Source organism: Anguilla anguilla, chromosome 14 (genome assembly GCF_013347855.1).
Source record: "Anguilla anguilla isolate fAngAng1 chromosome 14, fAngAng1.pri, whole genome shotgun sequence".
NCBI classification, from domain to species: Eukaryota; Metazoa; Chordata; class Actinopteri; order Anguilliformes; family Anguillidae; genus Anguilla; species Anguilla anguilla.
Genome location: NC_049214.1, coordinates 9,668,117 through 9,694,111, shown reverse-complemented (window position 1 = coordinate 9,694,111; position 25,995 = coordinate 9,668,117). Strand labels below are relative to the sequence as shown.

The 25,995-nt window shown below is 37.5% G+C and overlaps 2 protein-coding genes across 2 annotated transcripts; both read left to right on the top strand.

Moving 5' to 3' along the window:
* Positions 1-3,183: 3,183 nt before the first annotated feature.
* On the top strand, positions 3,184-11,094 carry LOC118212405. Its single transcript, XM_035390236.1, has 3 exons — positions 3,184-3,652; positions 4,769-4,913; positions 8,118-11,094. Exons 2-3 carry the CDS (start codon positions 4,780-4,782, stop codon positions 10,639-10,641), a joined length of 2,658 nt encoding a protein of 885 aa, XP_035246127.1. The 5' UTR covers positions 3,184-3,652; positions 4,769-4,779; the 3' UTR covers positions 10,642-11,094.
* A 7,094-nt stretch (positions 11,095-18,188) lies between these two features.
* Positions 18,189-25,317, top strand: LOC118212490. The gene is made up of 3 exons (XM_035390383.1): positions 18,189-18,295; positions 19,019-19,166; positions 22,943-25,317. The coding sequence occupies exons 2-3, from the start codon at positions 19,030-19,032 to the stop codon at positions 25,158-25,160; spliced, it is 2,355 nt and encodes a 784-aa protein (XP_035246274.1). The 5' UTR covers positions 18,189-18,295; positions 19,019-19,029; the 3' UTR covers positions 25,161-25,317.
* The last annotated feature ends 678 nt before the right edge of the window (positions 25,318-25,995 follow it).

Genomic DNA, 25,995 nt, shown 5'->3' with positions numbered 1-25,995 from the left:
CGGTCTTTAAAGCTGCTTATACATTACTGGTCTGAACAACTTAAGTAACTCAGCATAACCAGTATAAGCAACACACTTATTGTATGTAATGTATAATAGTTGAAAGTGTTTGCCTTTTAATTATTTACAAACACACACACACACACATTTATTACCTTTTGACTCACTTTTAATTAATCATAAAATTAGCGTCATTAATTAAAGTGTCAGTTTTTACCTTCAAACAACTTGAAGAAAAATGCAATTATGTTAAATACAATGTTCAAAACAGTGCTAAATCCAGGCTTAAGGTTCATGTAGCTGTACACATAAATAAGCCATACGCTGCATTCACTCTGCCTAAAATAAAACCTGTGGGTCAATAAAGTTAATAGACCAGGTTATTCACTAAACATGTCCTGAGACATGCAGTGAAATCTCATGTTCCACAGCTCAGGCACAGAACATGATGTACAGATCTATCTTTACTCCTTAACTCCTCAAGAGAGCTGACTTAATTAATATGGTGTATTCAATCACACACACACACACACACACACACATATATGTATATATAGATAGATAGATAGATAGAGAGAGAGAGAGAGAGAGAGAGAGAGAATCCAAACATGCTAACATTCTCTTATGGACATGCATAGCTGACCACTGACCTCCTTTTTTTCTATATGGGCATGTTGCTGTGCATTTAGGACATAAATATCCTTCCCAACCTTCTAACCGGATTGAACTATTCTAATGATTTTATATAATAAAAAGAAAACGTTTATTTATATCAGCAACAAAAATTATTATTACTTTTCATGCACAAACTCAACACAATATGATGAGAGTTGTTCAAGATGTCAGGAGAAATGTAAAAATATAACCATGGCATTAAAAGGGATATATTAGGGATAGGGATATATATATATAGATACAGCTAGATGCTGTAACCGTTTTGTTAATAGGCTGATATATTCAATATGCTACAAAGTCTGACAACACTCAACTTAATGTTAGTCTGTCATCAGAAATATTACTCACATCAAAGCATTTGAAAATAGGCAATAGTTCAGCTCTTTATAAGGAAATAGTTGCTAGCAAGCTAAATCAGCAAACTTTATAACTGTTAGCTAACAGGTAGCTAGCAAGCTATTTACCCACAGTTTTGTTGTTGTATCTCTGTGGTTGTGAGACAAAAATGAAGCGACAATGGCACTAGGCCTCATTACGAGATTAGTGCACCTAGTCAATGCAATTGAATTAATGATATTTGGTCATATCTTCCTCTATTCTGTTAACCCTAGAAATTATTTTGATCCAGGAAAATATAAAATGTAATTTTCTGCTTCTATTAATTACCACAATATGAGCTTTTGGCACCTAATTCACGCTGGAGTGTATTTGATGAATCCCTAAATCACTCTGAAATACATGGCAGACTCATCAGTAATACTATTTCTGATTGGGGAAATTGACTTACCTAATGTAGTGACCCTAACTAGTGCTCACACTAAGTTCAGTTTTTATACATTGTCACCATAATTTGCAAATAATTCACGTACATGCCCACCGAGTTCATTCTCAATGACCCTAATTAGTGAGGTCATTGACCGGTGCAAATGGGTGGGTGGATGAGCAACTGGGAGCATGTTTCATAAATCCTTTGTCCATTGGTTTGAGACCAAACACTGCTGTTTCTGCTGCTGCTGGGGCCTGGGCACTATAAATAAAAAAATAAATGTAATGTAATGGGCACTTTCCGAAGTTATTCTTCTGTTTGGAGGCAGCCGTTAAACTGGGATCGGTGCAGTCCACTCACGGTCATCTCATTGGGCATTGTTGTTAGGTTACAACATCGCCTGTTAATTTGCTGACTTGTGCTCCGCCACCAATTGAATTTGGCAATATTCCATATTGTTTATGACATTTGTTTCTCACAAGTGAACTAATGCAAGCCGATGCGTTACAGATGGCATCGTGAAGTGCGTGTGTTTCTGTGGTGCTCCGCCCCAGTTGTGTCAGCCAAACTGTTTTCCTAGGTATACACTGTTCCGTGATTGTTCCAAAACTGATTGTTTAAAAGCATCTGTGAACTTTATAGCGCAAGACTTGGTTATTTTGCCCGATATTCCACCCAGTTTAGGGCAAAGTGATTTCTGTATCTCTATGGCGGCAAAGGAACTTGTGGGGAATGTAATTATCCTTTTAGTGCCCATTCAAGAGCCACCTGCCTTGTGGCCCTGGAAGTCGGGTGTACCCCTCTCGTTCTCACCTGCGGTCTCAGCTTTGACGTGTCTGTGGCTCTCTAACAATAAAATGTATAAAATGTAACCACAACCACAAAGTTCATACTTGGTCTTTTAAATTAGGTTTTATATGTTTCTCAATATCACCATGTCGGATGATGATGTTGATGTTGATCGTCTCTAGCCTTCTTTCTTGAAAATATGCTACCGTGGGATTATGTTCTAAGAATATAGTGCTACACCCCCAAGCAAACCATGACGTTTTGTTTGGGGGTGTAGCTTCTTTTGAAATGCAACTCTGGGATTTGGAGTATGAACACAAACTCTTTTGACCACTAGTCACTACAGATGTCGCCAAATCCACCAAACGTAATAAAAAAAATTAAGGATTACCACTTTAAACCACTGCTACTTCTGATACTGCAATCTGTGAAGTGGAGATTGCGCAGACATAAGTCAGAAGAAGATACTTCATATGCAGCTTTAGCAAGCAGATTGTACAATTGCATTTTAACACTCCATCATGATGGATCCTGAGCATGCACACTGGAGTCTCTCACATTGGTGTGCATGGGCTCTATTCTGTGCATTGTGCTATTTCTAGCACTTCCTCAGAACAAGAAATACATTAAAATTTTATGGATAACACAGGTATATACATTATGCAGGTTTGTGTTTATGTAAATAGTATAAATACGCACATATATGCTTGCTGTCATTTTAGTGGATTGATCACAAAGTAAAGCCTTTCGATGATCATTTGTTTAAGCTATGCAGATAAGGATAATATTTTTAAAATATGAAAATATTAAATGAAATAAAAGTATTTATTCTATCTGTTATTTGCTCTGCAAAGGAGGAGCTGACCTGTAAAGTTAGTAATGTCAAAAATGACGCACAGCTGCTTTAAGCTGAACTGTAGATACCAAAGGGACCACAGACCCCGGGTGCCATTACACTGGGGAGCAATTTATACTTAATAGTACTTAACAAAAGCAACAAATTACTGTAAAAATTCTACCATGAATTATATTGTCTTTACTAGTCGATTAATACTTCTGGAAATGTGAAATTGTGTAGCATAGATGGGCTCAGCCGGAACTACATTTCAATAGTAATTGCAATTTTTTAAATAATGAAAGTTAGGTAAACAAATTTTTTGTGCACAAAGTATTCATCATTTATTTGTTGTCTCTCATTTGGACAAGTAAAGTTTAGCATTTCTTCACGTCCACAGGGCTGACACTTGTTGTAAGTGTGACAGAAGGAATCGTATCTCCAGATGGTAAAAATAGCACATTCAAGCATCCCAGTCACACAGGAAGGTTAAATATGGTTGACAGTCTCGGATATATATGAGCTGCTCTGTGAATGTGAACAGGTTGTTGAAGTTTGAGAACCAAGAACAGGTTTAACTGTAACTGGTAAGCAATGGGAATGCTATTTATTTTCCTTATTTTATCATTTTCAGTTGTATGTCTTGCATACACGTACATTAGCATGCATGTCTTGTATTTCCATGACAAAAGCACAAGAGTAATAATAATAATAATAGACTTGAAGTAAGAATGGATTATAAAGTGGTGCATCATAATAACTTTATTGGTTAATGGCTTGGAAATATATGTAGGCATGCATTCTTCTGTTTTCATTTGCTCAACACTACTAAGCTTTAAATGTTAACTCAATGTTAAGATCTACATCCCATTACTAAACAACCTACTCAAGAAAGATATTCTTCAATGTACTGGCCAATTAAATAATCAAAGGTGCACACCTAGGCACAACATATTTTGTGTTTTTAGTGGATATTTTACTCATATTAATCCAAGACATCTTTTGTAGAAAATGTGATACTGCACAGCTGAAAATAACTAGTTTGGATTAGCCTAAATAGAATTGTGCACAGAAGAATTAAAATTGCCAACTAACAAGATCAAGAAGAAAAGCATGTGGATTAAAATACTGTATTGAAACTTCAGGCTAATATTGCTTGAAATGCTTGTTTGAAACAGTGCATAAATAAAAGTACCACCAACATTTTTTTCAAAAAGATTTAATTCCAGTTGAGCACAAATAATTAATAGGATAAGCATTTAAAAATAAGGAAATCCTATAAATCTGTCATATATTTAAATCTGGTTTGTATCCTGTGTAGGTCAATAATAAATTTGTCTTTGCAAAGACTATTAAATATATATAAACCTCAAACAATTAATTTCAATTCATGGAGGCAATAAAATAACAGCCTTTTTCCCAATATATAATTTTTCTGTCCAGCTGTTTTTTATACGGTATGTTCAAGAAGGAAAACCCCATGGTACAAGCTGACTCCAAGCTTATTATTTAGTGTGTTTCTAATGCTTGAAAAGATCTTCTGAAGTTTAACCTGGAATTGTGATTTTTGCCAGCATTCCAGGAATGCTCCTGCATTTGTTTCTGTTTACAGCAGCCTGTGTCTGTTTATCTTATTGCCACACAATATCAAATCTTTATCTTAATAATAATTTTTTTTAATTTTTCTTTTTTTTCTTTTTCAGGGGGATTCAGAATGTTTCAGGAGAAAAGTCCAGAGGCGGTGTGTAATGCCTCTCTGATTCGGAATGTGTGGGAAATCAGAACGAAAACATACACACAGAAATTGAACACAGAAGACGAGAGGGTGAAAAAGAGTGCACTGCAACAGTAAGACCTGACCCATGTATAACCTGTCTGTAAATATTGGCTCCTATTTTACTGACAACCTCCTTTATAGACACCTTTGATAGCAGCAATTAAAATGAGAAAATCCTCATAAGACACAGTGGCCCACACTTGCATGTCTTAATTTGATTTCAGTCATATGGCGGATATGATGAACAACAAATAACCTAATCTTCAAATTTAATCCACCAAAATAATCCGTGGCCATTATTTCATTCAGCCAGTTCTGTAGCTAATTTCATACTTCTCTCAGCTTTTCACTAACAAAGTGGAGTATAAATGCATGTGTGCATGCATTTTTTATTCAAGCTAAAGATGTGCAAATAAACACTAACAAAACAAAATACTAACACTAAAACAAAATACATCACAGAAGTGCATCCACTTGACACTGGTATCATATTTTAAAATGCTCAGATAAGGAATTGTACACAGATATGTTTTCTTTACAAAGTTGACCGATGATATACGGAAGCTATCTGAAAGATGCGATTAGCAGAAGTAAGCATGAAAAATAAAACAATAATCTAGCAAGCGTGTGCAAAATAAAACACATTTTAATCCTTTTTGTGTTATCTATTCCAGACAATGTTTCAACAGGAATAGATACAGATAGCGTATCAGATAAAAAAATAAAAAATAAAAAATTAAGTGTTTCTTAGTGTGGAACTTTAACACAAGTTCTTCTTCTGAAAACATTTTAATTTGTAAAAAAATATTTCACATAATTTCTTATATACAGCCACTTGAAAGGTTGAAATGTGATACAGAGTGGCAGAACCTTGCTTCTTTTTGTAGTTTCACATACCTTTCCGAAAATAGAAAAGGACTGATGTCTTGCAAGTGCCCGTGTGTACTTGGTTAAGACGCACATCATCTTCTTGTTTAGAGCGCCTCTTAATCCTCAAGAGGGATGAGTAAACTGGACTCAATACTTTATTTCCAAATATGGAAAGCAGGAATAGTTGCGCATAACTATGAATTGCATTTACAACACCTGGCTTTGAATTCAGCCAGATGATTTTACTTTCTCATGAACTTCTCTGCAGCTCTTTGGTTGCCCAAGGAGTGTGATGCTCTTCAGGAATCACCAGCGTCCTGTAGTTTTACCATTCAGAATTGCTCCCATACACTTCTAAGATGAGTAAATACTGTATCATGTTCCTGGATTCCATTTCAGACACAACCTGATAAATCCTCACAGCTTTCCATATAAGATGCCCCACTTAAACAAGCAACATGCCTTCTTCTAGACTTATGTAATATGATGTCATGCTGTATGTTTGAGCTTGAGCTTAAATATAGCAGCATTCTCTGTTGCCTTCTTTGGAGCTTTCAGCACTGGCTATCTTTTTCCCCCCATCGGCTAAAGGTCAGTGTGTGCTTTTACTTTTTTCTCTCGCAAGTGTATCCAGGTAAACTGTCCTAGCCCTGAACAGGCATTCTGTGTGTTGCTCCATGTTCTTGGCAATAATTGTCCTTTTCAATCAATCAATCAATAAATCAATCAATCAATCATTCTGTCTTTATTTTGAATAGCTTCATTTGCACACAAGCTGCTGCACAGCACTTCACAATGGAAATTTTCCAGAAGTTTAATGACTATTTGTTTCCTCACCGTGGATGATGGCTGCTACAAGTCACATTGCAACAGACAATTGCCTCAAGAATGGATCTGCAGAAAGCTGTGAATTTGTTTTAAAGTCCCTTCACCTCAAGAATACTATCATATCCTCAGATTTCATATGTACACTATTGCAGTCAATTGTCATTTTCAGCTTCTCCACATTTCTGTTGCTTTGGCTGAATGTATGCCAGTTACTAAGGCAGCTCGTTTAAAACCTTTATTTACACATTTACCTGCCCTTTATAAAATGAGTTATTGAATTTTTTCAGGAATATTTTTGTAGCTGCATCAATCCTCATCAGAATGTCTAATCACCAATACCCAGCATATGGTATATCTACTAAGATTAAGACATTTGCCTGCTTGGTATTCTAAAGACACAGTTTCATATACACAGAGTGGAGGCTTGCTGAGTGGCAGATAATTACTGGTCAAGAGCAAGTAACAAAAGTGTCCTCTCTTCAAAGCTTTTGACAATCAACTGAAATCAGTTTCTAAAACTCTTATTATTTAAAAAATATTTTTTCACATTTTTTAGCAATCACTGAAACACTGAAACTTTCACAGGCTGTAAATTTCACCTTTATATTTATCTGTAGGTTCAGTGCCACTCCCGTACCCGTAAATATAAATAAAATAAATAATTGAGGCTCTTCTAGAAATTGCATAAATCAAAGCAGCATTCAGATGCTGATTTTGTGTTTTTTTTGCACTGCACATCTTAACGAAACAGTCCATCAAAAGGCCATCTTCCTTGAAAGACAGCATTCTGTATTTTTTCTGCTTATTCCACCTGGCCCTGTTATTTATCACTAAAAAGTCACTAATTATGTATTAATGAGGCCAAACGAGTTGCTCAAAGAAGCTTTGACTCTATATCCAGCATTTATTTAAATATGAAATTTGGTTTTATTGCACACATAATTTGTTTTCTGAGAGTAATGCTGCTACATTGGTGGCTCTGCCACAGTTGGATCATATTTGCCTGTTTCATTTTTGTGCTTTCCATGTGAAACTGCATGATGTTTACATTGTCTTAAGTGGATTAATCAATTTGAATAATCTCTTATCATCGTTTTCTAGCTCTTCAACTAATCCATTCTGCAAGGTTTTTCTCTTGGAAGCTGTTTGCAGGAGTTAGTGAATTACCTTCCTTCAATGCATGGCTGTGCAAATTTCAAAATGCGATGTTATAAACAGTGGATGACATCACATGCTTTGGAGGAGAGTGCATTGTGTCTGTGCTTTCCTGAATAGAGAAGATTGCAGCAATGAGCACTGAGCAACAGGAATGACAAATTCAGTATTAATCATAGACTATTACAAAATATTAAAATAAGTGGTAAAAACATACAGTGGCTAGACACCCCTCTTTCTCCACCTGACATATATGGTAAATAGATGCATTTTACTGGGAAATTGTAAGTTCCATAGCCTTAGTTTCAATGCAGTTATACCTCACAGGTTTATGCTTCTCACTTTCCTCATATTAAGCATTGATAAAGGTAGCAGTGGATGTTATATCAGTGACCTTCAAAGACACTGCTTTCTGTTTTCAGGATTAATCAAGAATGGCAGAATCGTATGGAATCCAAGAGGAAGGCACCGCCAAGGCTGGAGAGAAAAGCCAGGCACAATGAGAACACAACACTTCAGAATTACTTAAATAAACCAGCTCTCTCTCATATGAATAACACTGATATTTTTAACTCCAAGTTTCAAAATCAAAGGGGGTCATTGTCAAAAAGGGGAAAGTTTATCAATGATATCTATCAGGGCCAACCGTCTCTGCAAATGTGGGGGAAGTCCTGGAAGTTCTCACGACCCAAATTGCACATGGAAGAGGAGGGACAAGCAGAAAGTGTATCAGATTGGGGTGAGTCATGGAAGTTCTTGAATCTCCAACCCAACCTGGAAGATCAACCTTGGTCAGAGCAGGACTTATATGATGATGACCTGGATTTCCAGCTTCATAATGGCACAACATTACTATCAAAGGAGGCCAAGTCAAATGCATTCTTGAGTTCCCAGGATCTTGAGGAGAATTTGTGTTGTTTGGAATGGGAACAGTCTTGGAAGTTTCCAAAGCATCCTAGCCATGAAAAAGAATCATCATCAGAGGAAGACCAATATAATGGGTCCACAGATATTGAAAGCGATGAGGACATGTGTCTGTCATATGGAAGCATGCCCTTGGATTATGAGAATGAAATGTCAGAATGGAGCGAGTCCTGGAAGGTGCCAAAGCCTGAAGAGACTGATTCCCAGTCGGTAGAATCAGAACCTATGGAAGATGAGGATCACGAAGACAATCTGGATAAAACATCTGTTTCTAAGTGGTTTGAGTCCTGGATGATTCTGTATCACGAGCTGCCTAAAAAGAAATCTCAGTCCTCTGACTGGAGTGAGTCTTGGAAGCTCTTGCATGTTCCATCACAACAAGAAAAAAACAGTCACACAGATCAAGGCTTGTCTGACGAGTCATCAGATATTCACGATTTTGAGAGGATGCTTCCACCAAAAGGGAACAAGATAAACATATTACTGACTTCCCAAGATTTCTCAGTTTCTGAATGGAGTGGATCCTGGGAGATCACAAAGCCCCAAGTGCAGGCTCTCCCCCAGAATGATCAGAGACATGAATCAGAAAAAGATGAGTCAATGAAAGGAATGTCAGAGAGCATTTTAGATTTTCAATCTGAAAAGGAGAGTTGTGTGAAAATCAAGAGCAAGTATAGACAGTTTCTGAGTCCCCAGGTCTTCTGTGATGAGTTGTCTACATCTGAATGGGGTGAGTCTTGGAAGTATTTTAAGCATCAATCTTTCCAGGATATTCACACAGATGAATTATTTATTAACCAGATGGACAAGAAGAAATCTCTTTCTGACTGGAGCGAGTCCTGGAAATTCTCCCAGAAGAGATTGTGTAATGATAAACCATCTTTTACAGAGTGGGAAAACTCATGGTTTTTCACATCTGAGCCGTATATTTGCAAGGCACTGTTAATACAAGAAAACAGGGCAAATGACCACTTGGATTTACTCCCTGGCAATAGTACATTTCTGTCTAAGAGTGTCAAGTTCAGAAACTTATTAAATTCTATGCTCCACAAGGACAGGCCGTCTCTTTCAGAGTGGAGTGACTCTTGGAAAATCACAAATCTCGAGATTTCCCAGCAAACCGAGTTCGAGGAATCCTTGGAAATCCAGAACTACAATGAGATGATGTTTAACTTTAAAGCTGAAAAGTGCAGAATATTCTGTGCATCCCACACACACGAAGAGAAACTATCTTTGGAAAAATGGGGTGAGTCCTGGAAATTTGCAAAACGTCAGCACCCCAGGGATGGAGCGATTTTATCAAAAAAATGTAAGATCATTAACTTCCAGAATTCAGAATGGGCTTCTTCTTGGAAGTTCTTAAACCTTACACTTCACCAGAAGAAAGAATGTTGGGAGAAAAGCTGGACCAATGTGGCAGAGATCTGCCGTGAAAATCCATCAAAATGGGGAAAGCCCTGGAAGATATCAAATCCTCAGCCACCCATGGAGAATGGATCCTGGTTAAAAGCTGAGGATTTCCATCACCAAAATCAATTAATAATCCTGGCAAAAAGCAGGTGCAGAAAATTCTTATTTTCTCAACTAGAGACAAATAGGCAATCTCTGAGATTGTGGTCCCATTCCTGGAAGTTATTGAAACGACATGCAGATAACAAGACAAAAGCTGGGAAAAGTAGTTCTCAGGATTCCTCTGACTTGTATACGCATATAATGTCAAGGAGGAGCAAGGCAAGGAAAGTTTTGATGACTCCGCTGGAAAAAGAGAAGTTGGCTCCGAGAAAGTGGGGTGATGCCTGGAGGTTAGCAAAGACACAACCCCGCCAAAGGAGAGGATCTTATTTAAAGACAAGCAAGGAAACTATGAAGGAGGACAAAGCACATCTTGCTGACTGGAGCAAGTCTTGGAAGTTTTTATACACTCAGCAAACTGAAGAAAAATCATTTATGCCAGAATGGGAAGAGTCCTGGAAATACTTACTTACCCATCAACAAGAGAGAGAAGGAGAGCGATCAAAATAAAGGCTAATTCAAATAGTCTGTGACTGGCTGAAAAAACCACTGGCAGAGAGAAGAGGGAAAGACATCTGAAATAAAATGGCCAACCAAATGGTATAATGTTTTTCAGACTGAAAAATTGCAAGTTGAAGAGAAAAGATTTATGAGCCAAACTGACATTTATATTTATTAACTTATATGATATATATATGACTATAAAGCATTGAAAACCATGTATTTGGATTTATTAGAACCAAAAACCCAAGCAATTTTATGAAAGGCAGTAAGATCATAGTTGTATGTTTGTGTCGTCAATTATATTTACTGTCTATAAAGCTCAATATTATTATACATACTATATAATACACAGGTTTATATAAATGTCCTCAAGTGTCCATGCATTATTTATTGTTCAGCTGATACTGGGCCGTGGAACTACAATGTAAAAAAATAAAAATATGCAAAACTGATGATCTATTTTGGTTATTCCAGTTTGGTCCTTTGTCTTCAGTTATGTTATATATATATATGTATACTAGACATGATATTGTAATAATGGTCTTGACACAATTTGGCTAATTATGGAAAAATGAAAATGACATTATTGATTCATTTAAGAAATGACATTTTTTCCAGCGAAATTTGTGAGCCAAAAGTCCTGAACTAGGGACAGGCATCAAACATATTATTTGCATAAGTAAGACTATCATGACTCAGTGAAAGCAAATTTGTTCATTTAGAGAACTGTTAAATAATACCATCAAATATGTATGTTAAATTAAAGGAAAAAAAACATTTCCATTAACCTCTAGTGTCTAGTATTCAGAAATGCAGAAAAAATGTTTCAATATCAATTGCTAATAACATTTCCCCAAGAATCTGTTCACACTTCAACACAATTGCAACTCACAAGGCTATCACTCAAAGAGCCACACAGTCTAAAGATATTGCCCAAATTCTATTTTTTATTTTTTTATTATCACTGTCATTAGAGAAAACATTCTGTCATACTGCAATAAAAGTAACCTACTGTAGCTAATACTGAAGACGCATAATTCTGTCTCATATTCCTCCAGTAATGGGCAGGACTTCCAATGATGAAGTGCCAATGCGACTATAGAGCTGATGAGACATGCCCTGTAGCTGTTGATTTCTGAGGTTTGACACCAATGATAGTGGTGGTTGGTGAGCTGAAAACAGACAGGGCAGAACACTTCTCTTTAAACAGATCATTGGACTCAACTGTTGGGACAATGGAACTACATTTCCCTACATACCACAGCAAACACAGATGGTGTCAACAACGCACCAGCTTGACATCCAATTACAGTGAAGTAATCCTGTCACCCGAAACATGTAACAGGCCATAAAACTTAAAACCAAAGTAATAAAACTGAGTGACCATCATCTTCTGTCTTGGTGCTTCTTTCTTGGCCTTTTTACCTCTTGACTTGATCTTTCTGCCCTCTTAGGTCAGGCTTGGACATTGTCTTTGGGAGTACCCACACACTGGAACTTCCTTAGACCTAGCTCTAGAGTTCTCACAACTCAGTGAAACTGTTCAATTCTAAGGTTTGCAGAATGCTTACAGTAGTTTGCTGTTACCACCGCTACAGTGATTTATCAGTACAAACACATAACGTTATTGTAAAGTGCAGCATATTTAGCTCACTTACAGTGACTAAGGATCTTAACTCACATGGAACCTAGTGTGTGCCCAGTGCTACATTGGGTAACCACAAGGTACTCCAACAAAAAGTTTTCCAAGGAGCAATCAACCTTTTCCAACCAGTATAAAAGGCTCTTCTTCAAATGACCGACTGGATGGGAGAACACATACGGCGAAGGACTCCTGTTTCACAGATTTCGGCTTGAGACCTCCACAACTTTCCAGCTCCACCTGCGTACACTCCCATGGACACAACAGTGACCATCGGAGGTCAATACCGATGTGGACCGACTGACAGTAAGACTGACTTACATCCCAGGCAATTGCTATACAGCTAGCTTAATCTTAACCAAGTTTAATGTATGTTCTGTGTTTCCATTTGTCTTTTTTGTTTTTCTGATCATTTCAATGAGTTGTTAGTTTTGTAGTTTGTAGATTGGTTCGCTGTCTGTAGCTGCCTAGTGCAAACACACACATGGCCTCATCCAGCTAACTTTCCACCTCCAACTCTAGCAAACTTACAATCTCAATATAGTCGGTAGTCTGTGAATAAACCACAATTAGTTACCGATTTCGCTCATGAGCTGAAGCTAGGCTTACCTCTTCGGCCCTACTGGGTGTGAGACTCACTTTTAGCCAAACTGAAGTTCTTCCGTCATGTTAGTTTGTATTTCTCCTTTATCCAGACAAAGAACACAAGGTCACGTGCACACACGCACATACATTCTAATAAAAGCTCTCATGCATTCAATTCTACTTAGCTTTCCCAGTCAGATTATTCTGTGCATGTTCTGTATTTTTGTATATTTAATAAATTATTTTATTAAACTTGTGTCTGTTCAGGTTTGCCACTCTGTTGTGCAGCTATGCTTTAATGCTCAGTCTGGAATGTGCACTAGCTATGATGTACACCCTGCTACTGTGTGAGAGATAACCTGGAAGAACATTATTCAGGAATAGGTATCACAGTTAGTTAAAGTGAAGCAACAGCTACTTATTTTCTTCACCAATTAATACAGTTTCTTCAGGCCACTAAATACCACCAACTTAATGTGATTAATATTGACTTCATTCAGCTAAAGTTGGTTTGAAGGACCATACCAATGTTACTACATGTCATTGTCCATTGTCAACATCGGCCACATAGTTTATATAAACCTTTCCCAAAATCGCTTTATTTTTGAGATATCGTGTTTGTTTACGTTTTGTCCAGACAGACGTCATTCACTGCCATTCATGTTGAAACGGTGTGGAAAAACACTTTACGAGACTTGAAAGTTGCTAGGTATAGGTAATTCACCCTTTTGAAAATCACTATGCCGTTTATTTTTTCTAAAATTACAAAACGTCTCTGGCTGGCTCTAATTGGACTTTGTAACCAGGAAACGGTAAAGACACAAGTCTAAGGTGTAACTTTCAGCCAGTCGTTGACCTTGATGCTTGTTATTGAGGCTGGCGTACACCTAAATTAGATGCTCTTGAACTTGATATTATGTGTGAATTTGAATTTGACCGATGTTGAGAATGGACAATGACATGTAGTAACACTGGTATGGTCCTTTAAGCAAGGTAGCCAGACTGCACTTAAATGATATATACCCTTTTCTGTGAGTAGAGTGTCAGACCCATATGCACATAACAATAGAATACTTTGGTTGTAGTGGTTTACTTCTTACAAATAATGCACTGAATTTCCCTAAGGGAACTACGGGATCAATAAAGTTTCTATCTATCTATCTACTTATTAAATTAATTTATTTATACCCTGCCCAAAATGCACTGCAGTGCTGTATACTAAATGGTGACACGTTGCATATGTGCAATATATTTCAGGTGTATTTTAAATGAGGCTGCATATTTCTGAGTTAATATATAGGCCTGATATTTCATGATACTGCATGATGTCATCAATACTTGTCTGATGTATGGTATAAAAGTACAAAATGTGACAGCATAGACCACATGGACAGTGATGTTCCTGTACATTACCCCAGTCATGGAACAGTTTGTACCGGACTATATTCATCTCCAGCATACCACATCCATATACATGTAACCACCACATATATAAATAGATTATTATGCATATTGGAATGCACACATGCTACATACATTTGTGTGCTCCTAAGTGGGCAAGCTGCCAATTGCCAAGGGTCTGAGGCCAAGAATACCCCTACACATGAAATAGCAATGCATTTTCTCTTGTACACATGCACAATCCCTCAACTACATTGTCACACTTCATCATTTTAATCATATTTTTATGTAGTTTATCTACTTCCCCACCTTAGAGGGGATTTGTTCTCTTAGCAGTCTATAATTGTAATAGGATTTTACACAGATTAAATAATGAGATTGAACTATTAAAATAATGACATGTGTAAATTCTTTGAGGTGCTAGGTTCAAGCACTTATCCAAATAAATCAGACCCACAATGACGTTTAATAAAACATAATTTATTAAACAAGCATCTAAACTAAAATCACAAAAGGCTTAATACTAGCGTGCTGTTTGTGTGTGTCTAGTCATGTGTGTTCACCAGCACACGTGGTTCCTGGGAACAAAAGCTCCCCAGTTGTTTGAGCGATTTATGAATGGTGCTAAATCTGACCTGGAATCCAGGTGAATGTACAAAGGGCTACTGAAGCCGGCTATATCTAGCTAATCTCAGTGCACCCTTGGATTCTAAATATCCGAGACCATAAATCAAATGAATATATATTAGTGCATCAGAGGTCACATGCACAGATCTTGGTTAAAATGAAGGCGGATTGTAAACTAATGTTATATAGAGTTATAGAGTAATAGAGTTTATACATTAGCTATGCAGGGTAGCTGGCTGTAGCTAACAAACAAGCCTGGATATTTGTGCAAATGTTTCTTTGTGGTGCTTGCTTGTCCAAGAGAACTCTGACTTGGTCATCATCTCCAGATGTCCATTGCGCTGTCTGTAGAAAAAAAATCAGTCTCCGTTGGTCTTTGTCCTGATTTGTCTTACTGAATCTGATTGCTGGAGCTAGAAAGTAATGCTACATAAACTATGTGCGTTTACTTGTTGATATGTTGCAGAATGATACCAACGTGTATAGTTAGTAAACTGACCCTGTGTGGATGTAGTTCCTTGGAACACATTTACTTGGAGTTATAAAGCACTAGTCATGGCCAAAACCTGAGAGAACCAGTGTTCTTTTACAGGCAGACCTTTTCTCTCTTTAGGCTTGTGTTTGCGGCCATGCTTTTTGCACATCGCTCTTGTTGAGCAGCAAAGAGAAGAATGGCAAAGAGAAGACGGGAACACACATTGATAAGACAGGAAGTGACGTACTGCATCCAGTCACCATGTAAACAATCTATCCAACCTTGATCATGCGATCGTGATGTTAGTCTTAGCTGTTGATCCAAAATGGCGCCCAGTCCGTACACCTGTAACCTTGATATGCTGTACATGCAGGAGTCTCTTATTCAACTGAGATGTAGCTAGTTGGCATAACAGAGTTTCCAGAAAAAATTTATTATCAGAATATAGTAAGAATATAGCTACAAGGGTGTTTGGCAAAGAGTTCAACAGTCTCTTCACCAAGGGGCAGACCAAAGGGGGTATAACAGGGAAAGCTTTTCCGAGTGTCTCCAGAGGTCCCCCAGAGGTGATATAGTTGTGTGTGCATCCGATCGTGCAGGGTGGGCCTCTCATATTATTTTCCTGCAGAAATTATTTCTAGGTCTGTCCCTGCTGTTCAGTACTGTTGGCAGAATGGCACTTGTTGACCTAGCATATAGTCTTTTGGAAGACGTTCTTTCATTCAAATTTCTAGATACACCACTTTACGTTTGGAACTGGCCAAGAAACAGCTGAGCAGCCAATTGTCCTATAACTTTTGCTCCGTAAAAATGCGGGACTTTGCATGAATAGGACCCGAAATGGATGTAAATACCCTCTAATTAAATCTGACATTATGCACTTTGACCTCATATTCATTGTTTTATTTAAAATCCAACGTGACAGAGTACCTAGCTACAACAACATATACCTGAATCATTTGCAGCTTGCTGACTGCCACTAGCATGGTTTACTGAGATATATTCCGACTTTGGAAATAATCACTTTTCAACCGTGATTATATGGAGACAGTTTATGCCAGACACTGGCATAAACACTATTCAGTCAATTAGGGCCACAACCATCTCCGGGCCATACAATTACTTTTTTTCTTTTCCTTGTTGGGGCGTCAACATTCTTGTTTAGGGCCACCAAATCCCTAGGGCCAACTCTGGCAACAGGAGACATTTTAATGTAGAGACAGCAGGCTGCCAGACTTAGCACCCCCTAAATGACCTTGCTATCATGAATGAACCAAATATCCAGCAATTGTAATGAAATCTTACTTGTTCATATATTTATTATAATGCACCAGCTTAATGCTTATCAGGTTATTTTGTCAATTTTTTTATTTGCTTATGTGGCATGTACTGTGGCTTGTCAATTAAATTTGGTTCAATTCAAATAGATTTATTGGCATGAAAGTAAGGAAACTATTTTATTAACAAACAAGTTTATTTACAGTTACTGAGCTCACCACTGGTATTTCATTGGAAATATGCTTATTTAATTATTTTATAGCAATGACATTGGTGCTGAATTTGATTTAGCAAGCATGCCACTGTGTACTCTGCTTCTTCTGAATGGCTGAAGCCGAGTAATTTGACGGGAGACCGCCTGGATAAACTAAGTTGCTGCTGGAAGTGTGTTGGTGGGCCAGTAGGGGGTGATCTTGTCTCTAGTCAAATAAACCTGATTGCCCCAGTGCAGTGATGGGGACACCCTTCTGTTGGAGATACTGTGTTACTGAGGTCCGGACGCATTGTGGTCATTAAAGATCCCATGACACTTTTCGTAAAGAAGAGGTTCTTCTGTGTCTTGGCTAAATTCTCAATTTGCACCCAGTGTAATTTTCAAAAAAAGATTGTTATATTCCTCTCCACCTCAGCTGATGCGTGGTTAAGGGTGTAATTTACAACATGGATAGGGTTACCCCCTCCCCTAATATTACAAAACAGGTCAAATAACCCCTTGCAGTATTTGCATGATGATGAGAAAAATAATTTAATATAATAAAGATGGAGATTTCATGATGTGATTGGAATATACTTATCAGAAAGGGTGGGTGTTTGTCACGGAAGTCACAAGTGTGAAAAACCTCTCAGATACACCAAACAGCATTTTGAGGTTACCAGCAGTAAGAAACCAAAACTTGTCACGTCGAGATCAACTGCATGAAGCCCCTCTGCAAACCAAACAGCAGAAGTATCTGAGTGGCGAAGGAAAGCGTGTAGTCTTACCCGGTGCTACCGGAGCAGGATTATATTAATGTTATCTTGATTATCTGACTCCAAAATAGTGTTTTAACCTTTCCTCTGTGCTAACAGTTATGCATAGACGGAGGAGACTGCTGTCCGCCAGAAGGGTTTCTCTATATGGATAACTATCAAACTTGGTAGATGCAGATGCATGTCGTTGGCTTGTGTAGCCTGCATAAATACAATTGTGTATCCTGCTAATCATTAACTGTGAAAGGAAGCTTTTTCATAATTGGAAAACAACCCTGTCTAAACAAGATGTGACATAAATGTCATACTAATGCTGAAAAAGAGAAACAAACTGCCCTTTCCAGAATGTCAGTTTATATGCAGTAAAGTTGCAGCTGAAGACAATAAGCTATGAACTAATGAAATTCAGTTAAACAAACCAATTATGTGACATGATCATGTATACGATATTTAATCCAAGCAATACAAATAATATTTTATCCCGAACGTTCTCGTGTTGCACCATGAAGGGCGAAGCCAGTAATTGTATCTGCAGGTAAAAATAGCATTCTATTCATATAGACATGTTATATACAGCTGACTGACTGGGATATATATGAAATGCTCTCTGCTCCTGTAAACCAGCTGTTGGGGAGCTTGACTGAGAACCACAACTTTGATGTAACCACACATCTGAAATAGAGGTAAGCAAACTTATTGTTTCTGTTTGATTTAATAATCTTGGCATAGAAAGAACATGTTCCATAACATTACTAGGATGCATGGTATGAATACTATTGACATTATATCAAATGATTTTATGTTTCCATTTTCATGCCAATGAGAATATAGTTCATTTAAATTAGTTTTCATTAATTCATCTATGTATTTAAAATTCCATAAGCTTTGGGCACGAAACATCAATGAATAAACGTAGACATGGGTCATTGTACTTGTCAGTGTTTCTTGTCTTAAAACCAATGAATATAGATAATGCCTTATACAATGACTTTGATGTCTACAATATGGCACATTTTACCTTGCTACAATCTCTCATTAAGAAACGTGTGTAAAGCTTCTCAGTTGCTCAGTAAAACAATGAATTACACAATCAGCCTCAGTCACTAAAGGTGCAGGCTAAAGCCTTTGAAAGCAAATCCATGTGAAACTTCAACATTTGTCTCAACATTTGTTTGACTGTGCATAAGATAATTTGTGATGTTTTCAGAACATTGCTCTAATGCATTTTTAGTGCAGCCCTGGAGTGTCCTTTTCTCTGAATGTTCTGTACAAACCATGTCCATAGCAAGTAAGCTAGCAATCAAGCAAGCGACTTTTGCATTTATTTTCTTCGTGCAAATTGGTAATGCAGAAGTTATTATGTTTTATTATATTGAACTGATTGTCATTTTTGTTTTTGTTCACAGGAGATTTCACGATGATGCATGAGAGAGGCAATGAATTGACAGTGTTTGACAATGCCCAGGTTCGGAATACGTGGGAGAGCAGAGTGAACCAGTACAAAGAGAAGGAGACATGTGAAAATGAGCGACGCCAGAAGAGTGCTCTGCCACAGTAAGACCCACTGATTCATAAATCATCAGCTCTGTACCAGAGCTCACGCAAGGGTCCTCGGATATTGATATAAGAAAATATTTTTATTTTTTATAGGAATTCATGCAGATCACGATGCAAAACAACAGCTGAACAACACCAGAAACAAAAAAGATTATGACATATTTCGCAAGATCTTTCGTATGTGGCATCATTGCCTCTCATTATTTGCTTTCACTCTGGCAAATAGATAACACATCCTCCAGCTTTGGTCTGGTTCAGTAATCCAACCCTGAAAACAAACATGTATTGAATGTGGCTTCAAGCTGCACTAAAACACCTCATGCTGGACTACTACCATTTTCTAAAGAGCATTTTCTTTTTTTCCCATCAAATATCTGACAAATTATGTTTATTTAAATCAGGTTAGGAAGACAAATCTTTATTGTAAATATTAAATTATTTATATTTAGTAATTTAGTTGGAGATACTTACTGAGGTCCGGGCGCATTGTGGTCATTAAAGATCCCATGACACTTTTCGTAAAGAAGAGGTTCTTCTGTGTCTTGGCTAAATTCTCAATTTGCACCCAGTGTAATTTTCAAAAAAAGATTGTTATATTCCTCTCCACCTCAGCTGATGCGTGATTAAGGGTGTAATTTACGACAGGGATAGGGTTACCCCCTCCCCGAATATTACAAAATAGGTCAAATAACCCTTTGCAGTATTTGCATGATGATGAGAAAAATAATTTCATATAATAAAGATGGAGATTTCATGATGTGATTGGAATATACTTATCAGAAAGGGTGGGTGTTTGTCACGGAAGTCACAAGTGTGAGAAACCTCTCAGATACACCAAACAGCATTCTGAGGTCACCAGCCGTAAGAAACCAAAACTTGTCACGTCGAGATCAACTGCATGAAGCCCCTCTGCAAACCAAACAGCAGAAGTATCTGAGTGGTGAAGGAAAGCGTGTAGTCTTACCCGGTGCTACCGGAGCAGTATTATATTAATGTTATCTTGATTATCTGACTCCAAAAAAATGTTTTAACCTTTCCTCTGTGCTAACAGTGTGCTAACAACACCAGTGTGTTCATATTACAACAAACCCTTTTGAGTATGAGAATTGCATGCGCCTACATTAATTTGTATTGCTTAAGCCTGCACTAACGCCTTCCTTCTGTTTTCTGAATACATTTATTTTGCAGATGCCCTTAGCCAAGAGAACACACACGCACGCACGCACACACACACACACACACACACACACGCACACGGTATTTTTTTTTTAATCATCACTTTGCATAATGCACCTTGCTTAAGACAACAGTAGTGTCCCACTTTGCATTCCACATCATGACAGACCCGAAGTACAGCACAAGATTTCTTACAACACAAGCTGCATGATACATTAGAAATATGACCTGATACTCCACATTTAAGCCTTCTTGTTTCGGTTAAAAATTATTTTTCATGGAATATTCTTAGTTTGAAAAAAGAGAAAGTTGGGAATCTCAATGAAAGTAATGATTAGCCTTTCCGCTGGACAAATATAGAATTGAAGTTTTGTAAGTGTTTCTTTGGCAAAATAATTTGAAAGTGTTAGTTTCACACCAAATTACATTGCATTATTTTAATAAAATGAATTGCATTCAATATTTGGTGAAAACCAGCACATTATCTTTAGGAAGTGAATGTGCTGGAGATAACATATATTTTGATAAATAAATAATGAACTGTGGTGTTTGCACAAATGTGAATGTGCAATTGTATTGCACTGAGAACAATACTCTATGCTTGAGAACACACTGAAAACAAACATTTGTAAAAAATAAAACAGAAGATGGGGCTTATGGAAAGTGCATTATCATTACTGCAGTGTTATGGTAACTATATTTAGATGGTAACCTTTTGGAAACACTCAGCAGTGCATTCCTCACATTGCTTCTGACGGTCTAATGGTCAGTGTCTTCTTATCCTCGTTTTAAAAGGCTATATATTTACAACTGGAATTTCTGGAGCATCATTAACATTATTTCTCAGTCTACATATAGTTTGCTCTGTGAGTATCAGTGTTCTCTTCCATTGCTTGTCCATTCTTGAATATGAGCTGATCTCACAAAGGGAAACATTCCACTGTAAGTAAAAGTAAATATATTATATTATATTTTGTCTTGACAAACCCTCATCAGCTCTTCCAGAAGTTTTGTGTGTTGTGGTCACTATTCAGCAAAGAGTTCACTGATCAATATTAGGGTCATGAAACGTAGATTTCAGACAGTTTGCTCACAATAGCTCCTTGCCAATTCTTAATTGCTCAAAATTTGTTTGGGTTTACTTTCACATCCCTCACTACTCTTGATTTTTCCATGTTAATCAATATTTCAGGTCAGCCATCAGTGTAGAAATTGGTCTGTGACATGTGCTGTTAATCCACAATTTATCTGCCCACATGCACAGCCGACATGGCCTATGCTCCAAACTACAGGCCGATTTTTCTCCGTTCAGTCTTTGAAGTTCTATCCTCAAGAGTGCCATCAAAGCAACTGGGACTCTTCATTTAGGTAACTTCACAAATTCAAAACTGTCAGTTTCAGTTTTGAACTACCTCCCAAAAATGTGAGCGTTTACTGCTCTGAAATCTACATTTCAATGACATTTCAGCGCGAAGACAGTTGAATACAAGAGTATTGGAGCAGTTGTGTCGAATTGGTTGTTTTTTCTCTGTTCTAATCCAATTTGTATTTCAAATCGAACAATGACTATGAGGCAAAATTCACAATCTCTTCATTTATTTCAGGTGTGATTTTAAAAATAGAACTATGTTACAAGTTAAAAGTTTTGATTACTTTCATGAAAAGATGTGGAATATGGGATTGTTTTAGGCCCAACAAGTAATTCATTTTGTTTCAAATATGTGTTGGTTGCTGTGTGTTGATTTTGCCCACTTTTTGGATACTGTGCAGTAACCTTTAGTTATTGCATGTTTTCCACTACAGAACATGTATAATTCCATCTTTTTGTATCTTTTTATTTCCTTTCATAATATTCATCTTCATTTGGTCTGCCCTCAGTCATTTTGATCCTCTCTTCGCATTTCAACAGCTTATCTACTGAAACATTTCACAAGGTTCCTGAGAGGTTCTCTCTGAGGTTGTGTATTCCACACTTACTTTCTGACACACATTGATCTCAGATAAGTGAGTCTCCAGTGAAATTACGTGTAGCCTGTGGAAACCTCTGATCAATCAGGTTTATAGCAGGTCTTTCTTTCTTTTCCTACTGTCTTCAGAAAAGGAGTCATTGATCAGTCCATTACTGCTTATTAGTCTTGCTAAGTTTTAGAATGCAGTTTTATTAATGATTAATGAGTTTAAACAGCTCAGGCATACTCAACATCTTTTGCAGAACTTCCAGACTGTCTCTTGCATGTTTCTTGCAATGTGACATCAATGTACTCTACAAACAGCATATTTTGTACCAGGGTATATAATAATAATAATAATAATAATAATAAACATGTTTCTGCTTTCTTCTGCTGTAAGATATTCAGTTATAATAAACAGTTATAATACACATGCACAAGCTGTTTCTTTTTATGAATAATCAACCTTGTCAAAACCTTTCAGTGTTTTTACGCAAACAGCATACTGCAAGAAGGCTCCAATGCCATTCATTGAACCTGTATCATTATTCTTTGTTGACGTATGTATGTGAATAATTGTATGTGCATAATTGCTTGTTTAATAGCATGTGCCCTTCCTTAACACTAAGAGACAATGTATTTTCCCAGGCTTTTCAATCAGTGGAATCAACGCTGGGCATGCAGAAATGGGGGACCTGAGAAGAAAGGTAAAGGATATGAGATCTCAGAATTCAGGAAGACCCTGGAGCTTAAATCTGAAGAAGTTGAACAACCCAAGCCTGTGGCTGTCCAACCCAGACCAAGACCAACACCTATTGCAAGCACACCTCTGATTCCTCCACTGCCCAAAATCCCCCCACCAAAGAAACGTGATCCAGAGGCACGTAAACCCAACAGTGCACCTAAGTCCCAGTTTCAGCCACCACCGAAACGAGAGGAAGTTAAGCTCAGAAAAGTCCAAAAATCTGAAACAATACCGAAAGAGACAGTGAAGACAAGTAGAGAGAAAGTAGTTCTGTCAAGTATTAGTGACAAACCTAGTCATGCGCCAACTCCTCCGCCTCCCAAGAAAGAAGTGCAGAAAGTACAACATATACCATCTCTGAGAGATTGGAATCACTCTTGGAAATATGCCAGGCCACAGCCGCATCATAAGACGAAACCTGTTAAAACACAAAAAGACACACGGTTTATGTCAAATAGAAACAAGTCAATTAAGTTCAAGGAGTCTGTAACATATTTCAAAACACCATCCCTTTCAGAGTGGATTGAGTCATGGAAGTTCATAAAGAACCCCAAAAGACAAGAATGCATGACAGAGGAACTGAAGTTCAAGGGGTCCTTGTTCTTTGAGCTTGAGCAGAAAAAAATATCTCCAACAGAGTGGGCTAAGTCCTGGAAGGTCTTGAATCTCCAGCTCCACCAAGAAAATGAATCTTGGGAAAAAAGTTGGTCCCAGTATTGCCGAGATTTCCAAAGTAACAAATTACAGAATTCACAGCTCTACAATGAACCAGCATCTCTATTTGGTTGGGAGGAATCCTGGAGGTTCTTAAAGCCTGAACCTATGCAGGAGAAAGAAAAAATCCCTGATGATAAGTCTAATGAGTCAATGGTTCTTCAGCCTATGAAAATGAATAGACTACTGCTAAATTGGACTGACTCTTGGAAACTCACAAATGCTCAGTGCGATGATGATATTATCTCTCTGACAGAGTGGAGTGAGTCTTGGAGGTCCTGTGCAGTACAAGACAAGCGCACAGATTCCCTGGATTTCTGTCACAGTGATGTAATATGTATGCCAAAGTATATCAAATTAAGCGGGTTGCTCAATTCTCAAATTCTTGAAGAGAATCCGGCTTTATTGCAGTGGTCTGAGTCATGGATGTTCCCAAAGTCGCAGGAAAACAAATGCGAGAATGAATCTGAGTTTAATGAAGACATTGCTGATCCACTTTTGTCTCCCCAATCCCCAAACAAAACCTCTTTCTCAGAGTGGAAAGAATCTTGGAAATTTTCAAATGCTAATAATGAGAAGACCTCTCAATCACCATGGATCAATTCCTGGAAATTATCAATCTCCAAGTCACATGAGGAGGTAATGGTTTTGTCAGAAGGGGATACAAATGCGTCAAACCAACTTGTACATTTTCAGCCCTATAATAATAAATTTTCAATGTTAGAGTGGGACAAATCCTGTGAAAATCTGTCTGAGCCTGAGTGGTGTGAGTCTTGGAAGACTATAAAACCTCAACTACAGCAAGACACAGAGCCAGTAAGTATGCCTAAGGAATCTTCATGCATGCAATTCAACTCAAAGAAAGTGTGTCTGTCAGACTGGAAAGAGTCATGGAAGCTGTCAGCGTCCCAGGTACACCCTCATGCACCATCTTCTCATACACCATCTCAATCAGAATGGACAGACTCTTGGAGGCTATTGAATTCTAAACCACACAAGGAACAAGACTTCTGGCCAGATATAAGCACTTTCAAGGAGTCATTGAATGGACTTTTCCACATGGAGAACCCATCCAGCGCTGAGTGGAGTGATTCCTGGAAGTTTCTGAAGTCTGGCCCCCCAGGTTCTCAGGCAAACAGTGAGAACATACCGGAGTCAGAATGGGGAGCATCCTGGAAATTTGTGAATCCCCAGTGCAATTTGGAAGGCGTGCCCTGGTCACAGCAAGATGAGTGCAATTTCCCAGATAATGTCCAGACCAAAAATGAGTTATCTATTCTCTCAAGGGGGGACAGATCCAGCACGTGCTTTGATGATGAGCTCCAACTCTGTCTGACTGAGTGGAATGAGTCCTGGAAATTCTTGAAGCCCCAAACTCAAGAGCAGCGGGAAGCTAAGTCAAAGTAGGGTCCAGAGTGAATTTAGAAATGGAAGAGGACAACCCTGGACATCCTCAGTCATGTAGTAAAATGATTTGATTCACAGAATGGCTATTGGTATATAGTGCATCAGCGTGACAAAGGAATTGTATGTTTTGAAACAGATATAAAATTATGCAACGATTTTTGTTGGGAATTGTTCATTGTCATTTTCCACTGTAAACAGAACTGCACGCTATTGAAACATTTCACATGACAATATAACAGTAAGACAGACATGGAATGTATTTAGGTAAATTAGTCAGGATAAAGGATTTACTTCAATGCCTCGCTGAATTGATAAACTCACTAAACTCTCATTTACTGCAATTTTTTTCCCTTTTAATTTTACTCTTCCACAATCCAAGAAGTGTATGTGGAATTTCAGTCAATATTGAGGCTACACAGATTACATACTCCTTACCTGACTATGAAGCTTTCACTTCACAAGATAACTACCTTTTATTTTAATTTAACTTTGCTTTTTTACTATTATTTATTTATGCAAGATCAGTTTGAATCTGTCACTCTCTAAGCTGTGTATCTACAGAACGCATGAAGCAAAATAAATAAATTAATTAATTTAAAAGATTTTGATTTTTCCTTGGACTTATTTTCATTAAACTAAAAGTCTGACTTCACGGGCTTAGTTTAAAAAAACAAAAACAATAAAGCATAAAAATAAGTTTTGCTGTCCTGGTATTGTACAGTGTATATTATCACACTGCTGCAGTTTCTTTATTAGAGCAAAAATCATATGGTTTCTAATGGTGATGGACATCTCTGAAGTCTACATAAGCTGTCATTTAAAATATTAATATCTG

Bases quoted from the DNA above. Each gene is read 5' to 3' on its own strand.
- LOC118212405 (XM_035390236.1), top strand. From the start codon at position 4,780: ATGTTTCAGGAGAAAAGTCCAGAGGCGGTGTGTAATGCCTCTCTGATT. The intron at 4,914-8,117 runs GTAAGACCTGAC...TTCTGTTTTCAG, and splicing joins AAAAAGAGTGCACTGCAACA to GATTAATCAAGAATGGCAGA.
- LOC118212490 (XM_035390383.1), top strand. From the start codon at position 19,030: ATGATGCATGAGAGAGGCAATGAATTGACAGTGTTTGACAATGCCCAG. The intron at 19,167-22,942 runs GTAAGACCCACT...GTATTTTCCCAG, and splicing joins CAGAAGAGTGCTCTGCCACA to GCTTTTCAATCAGTGGAATC.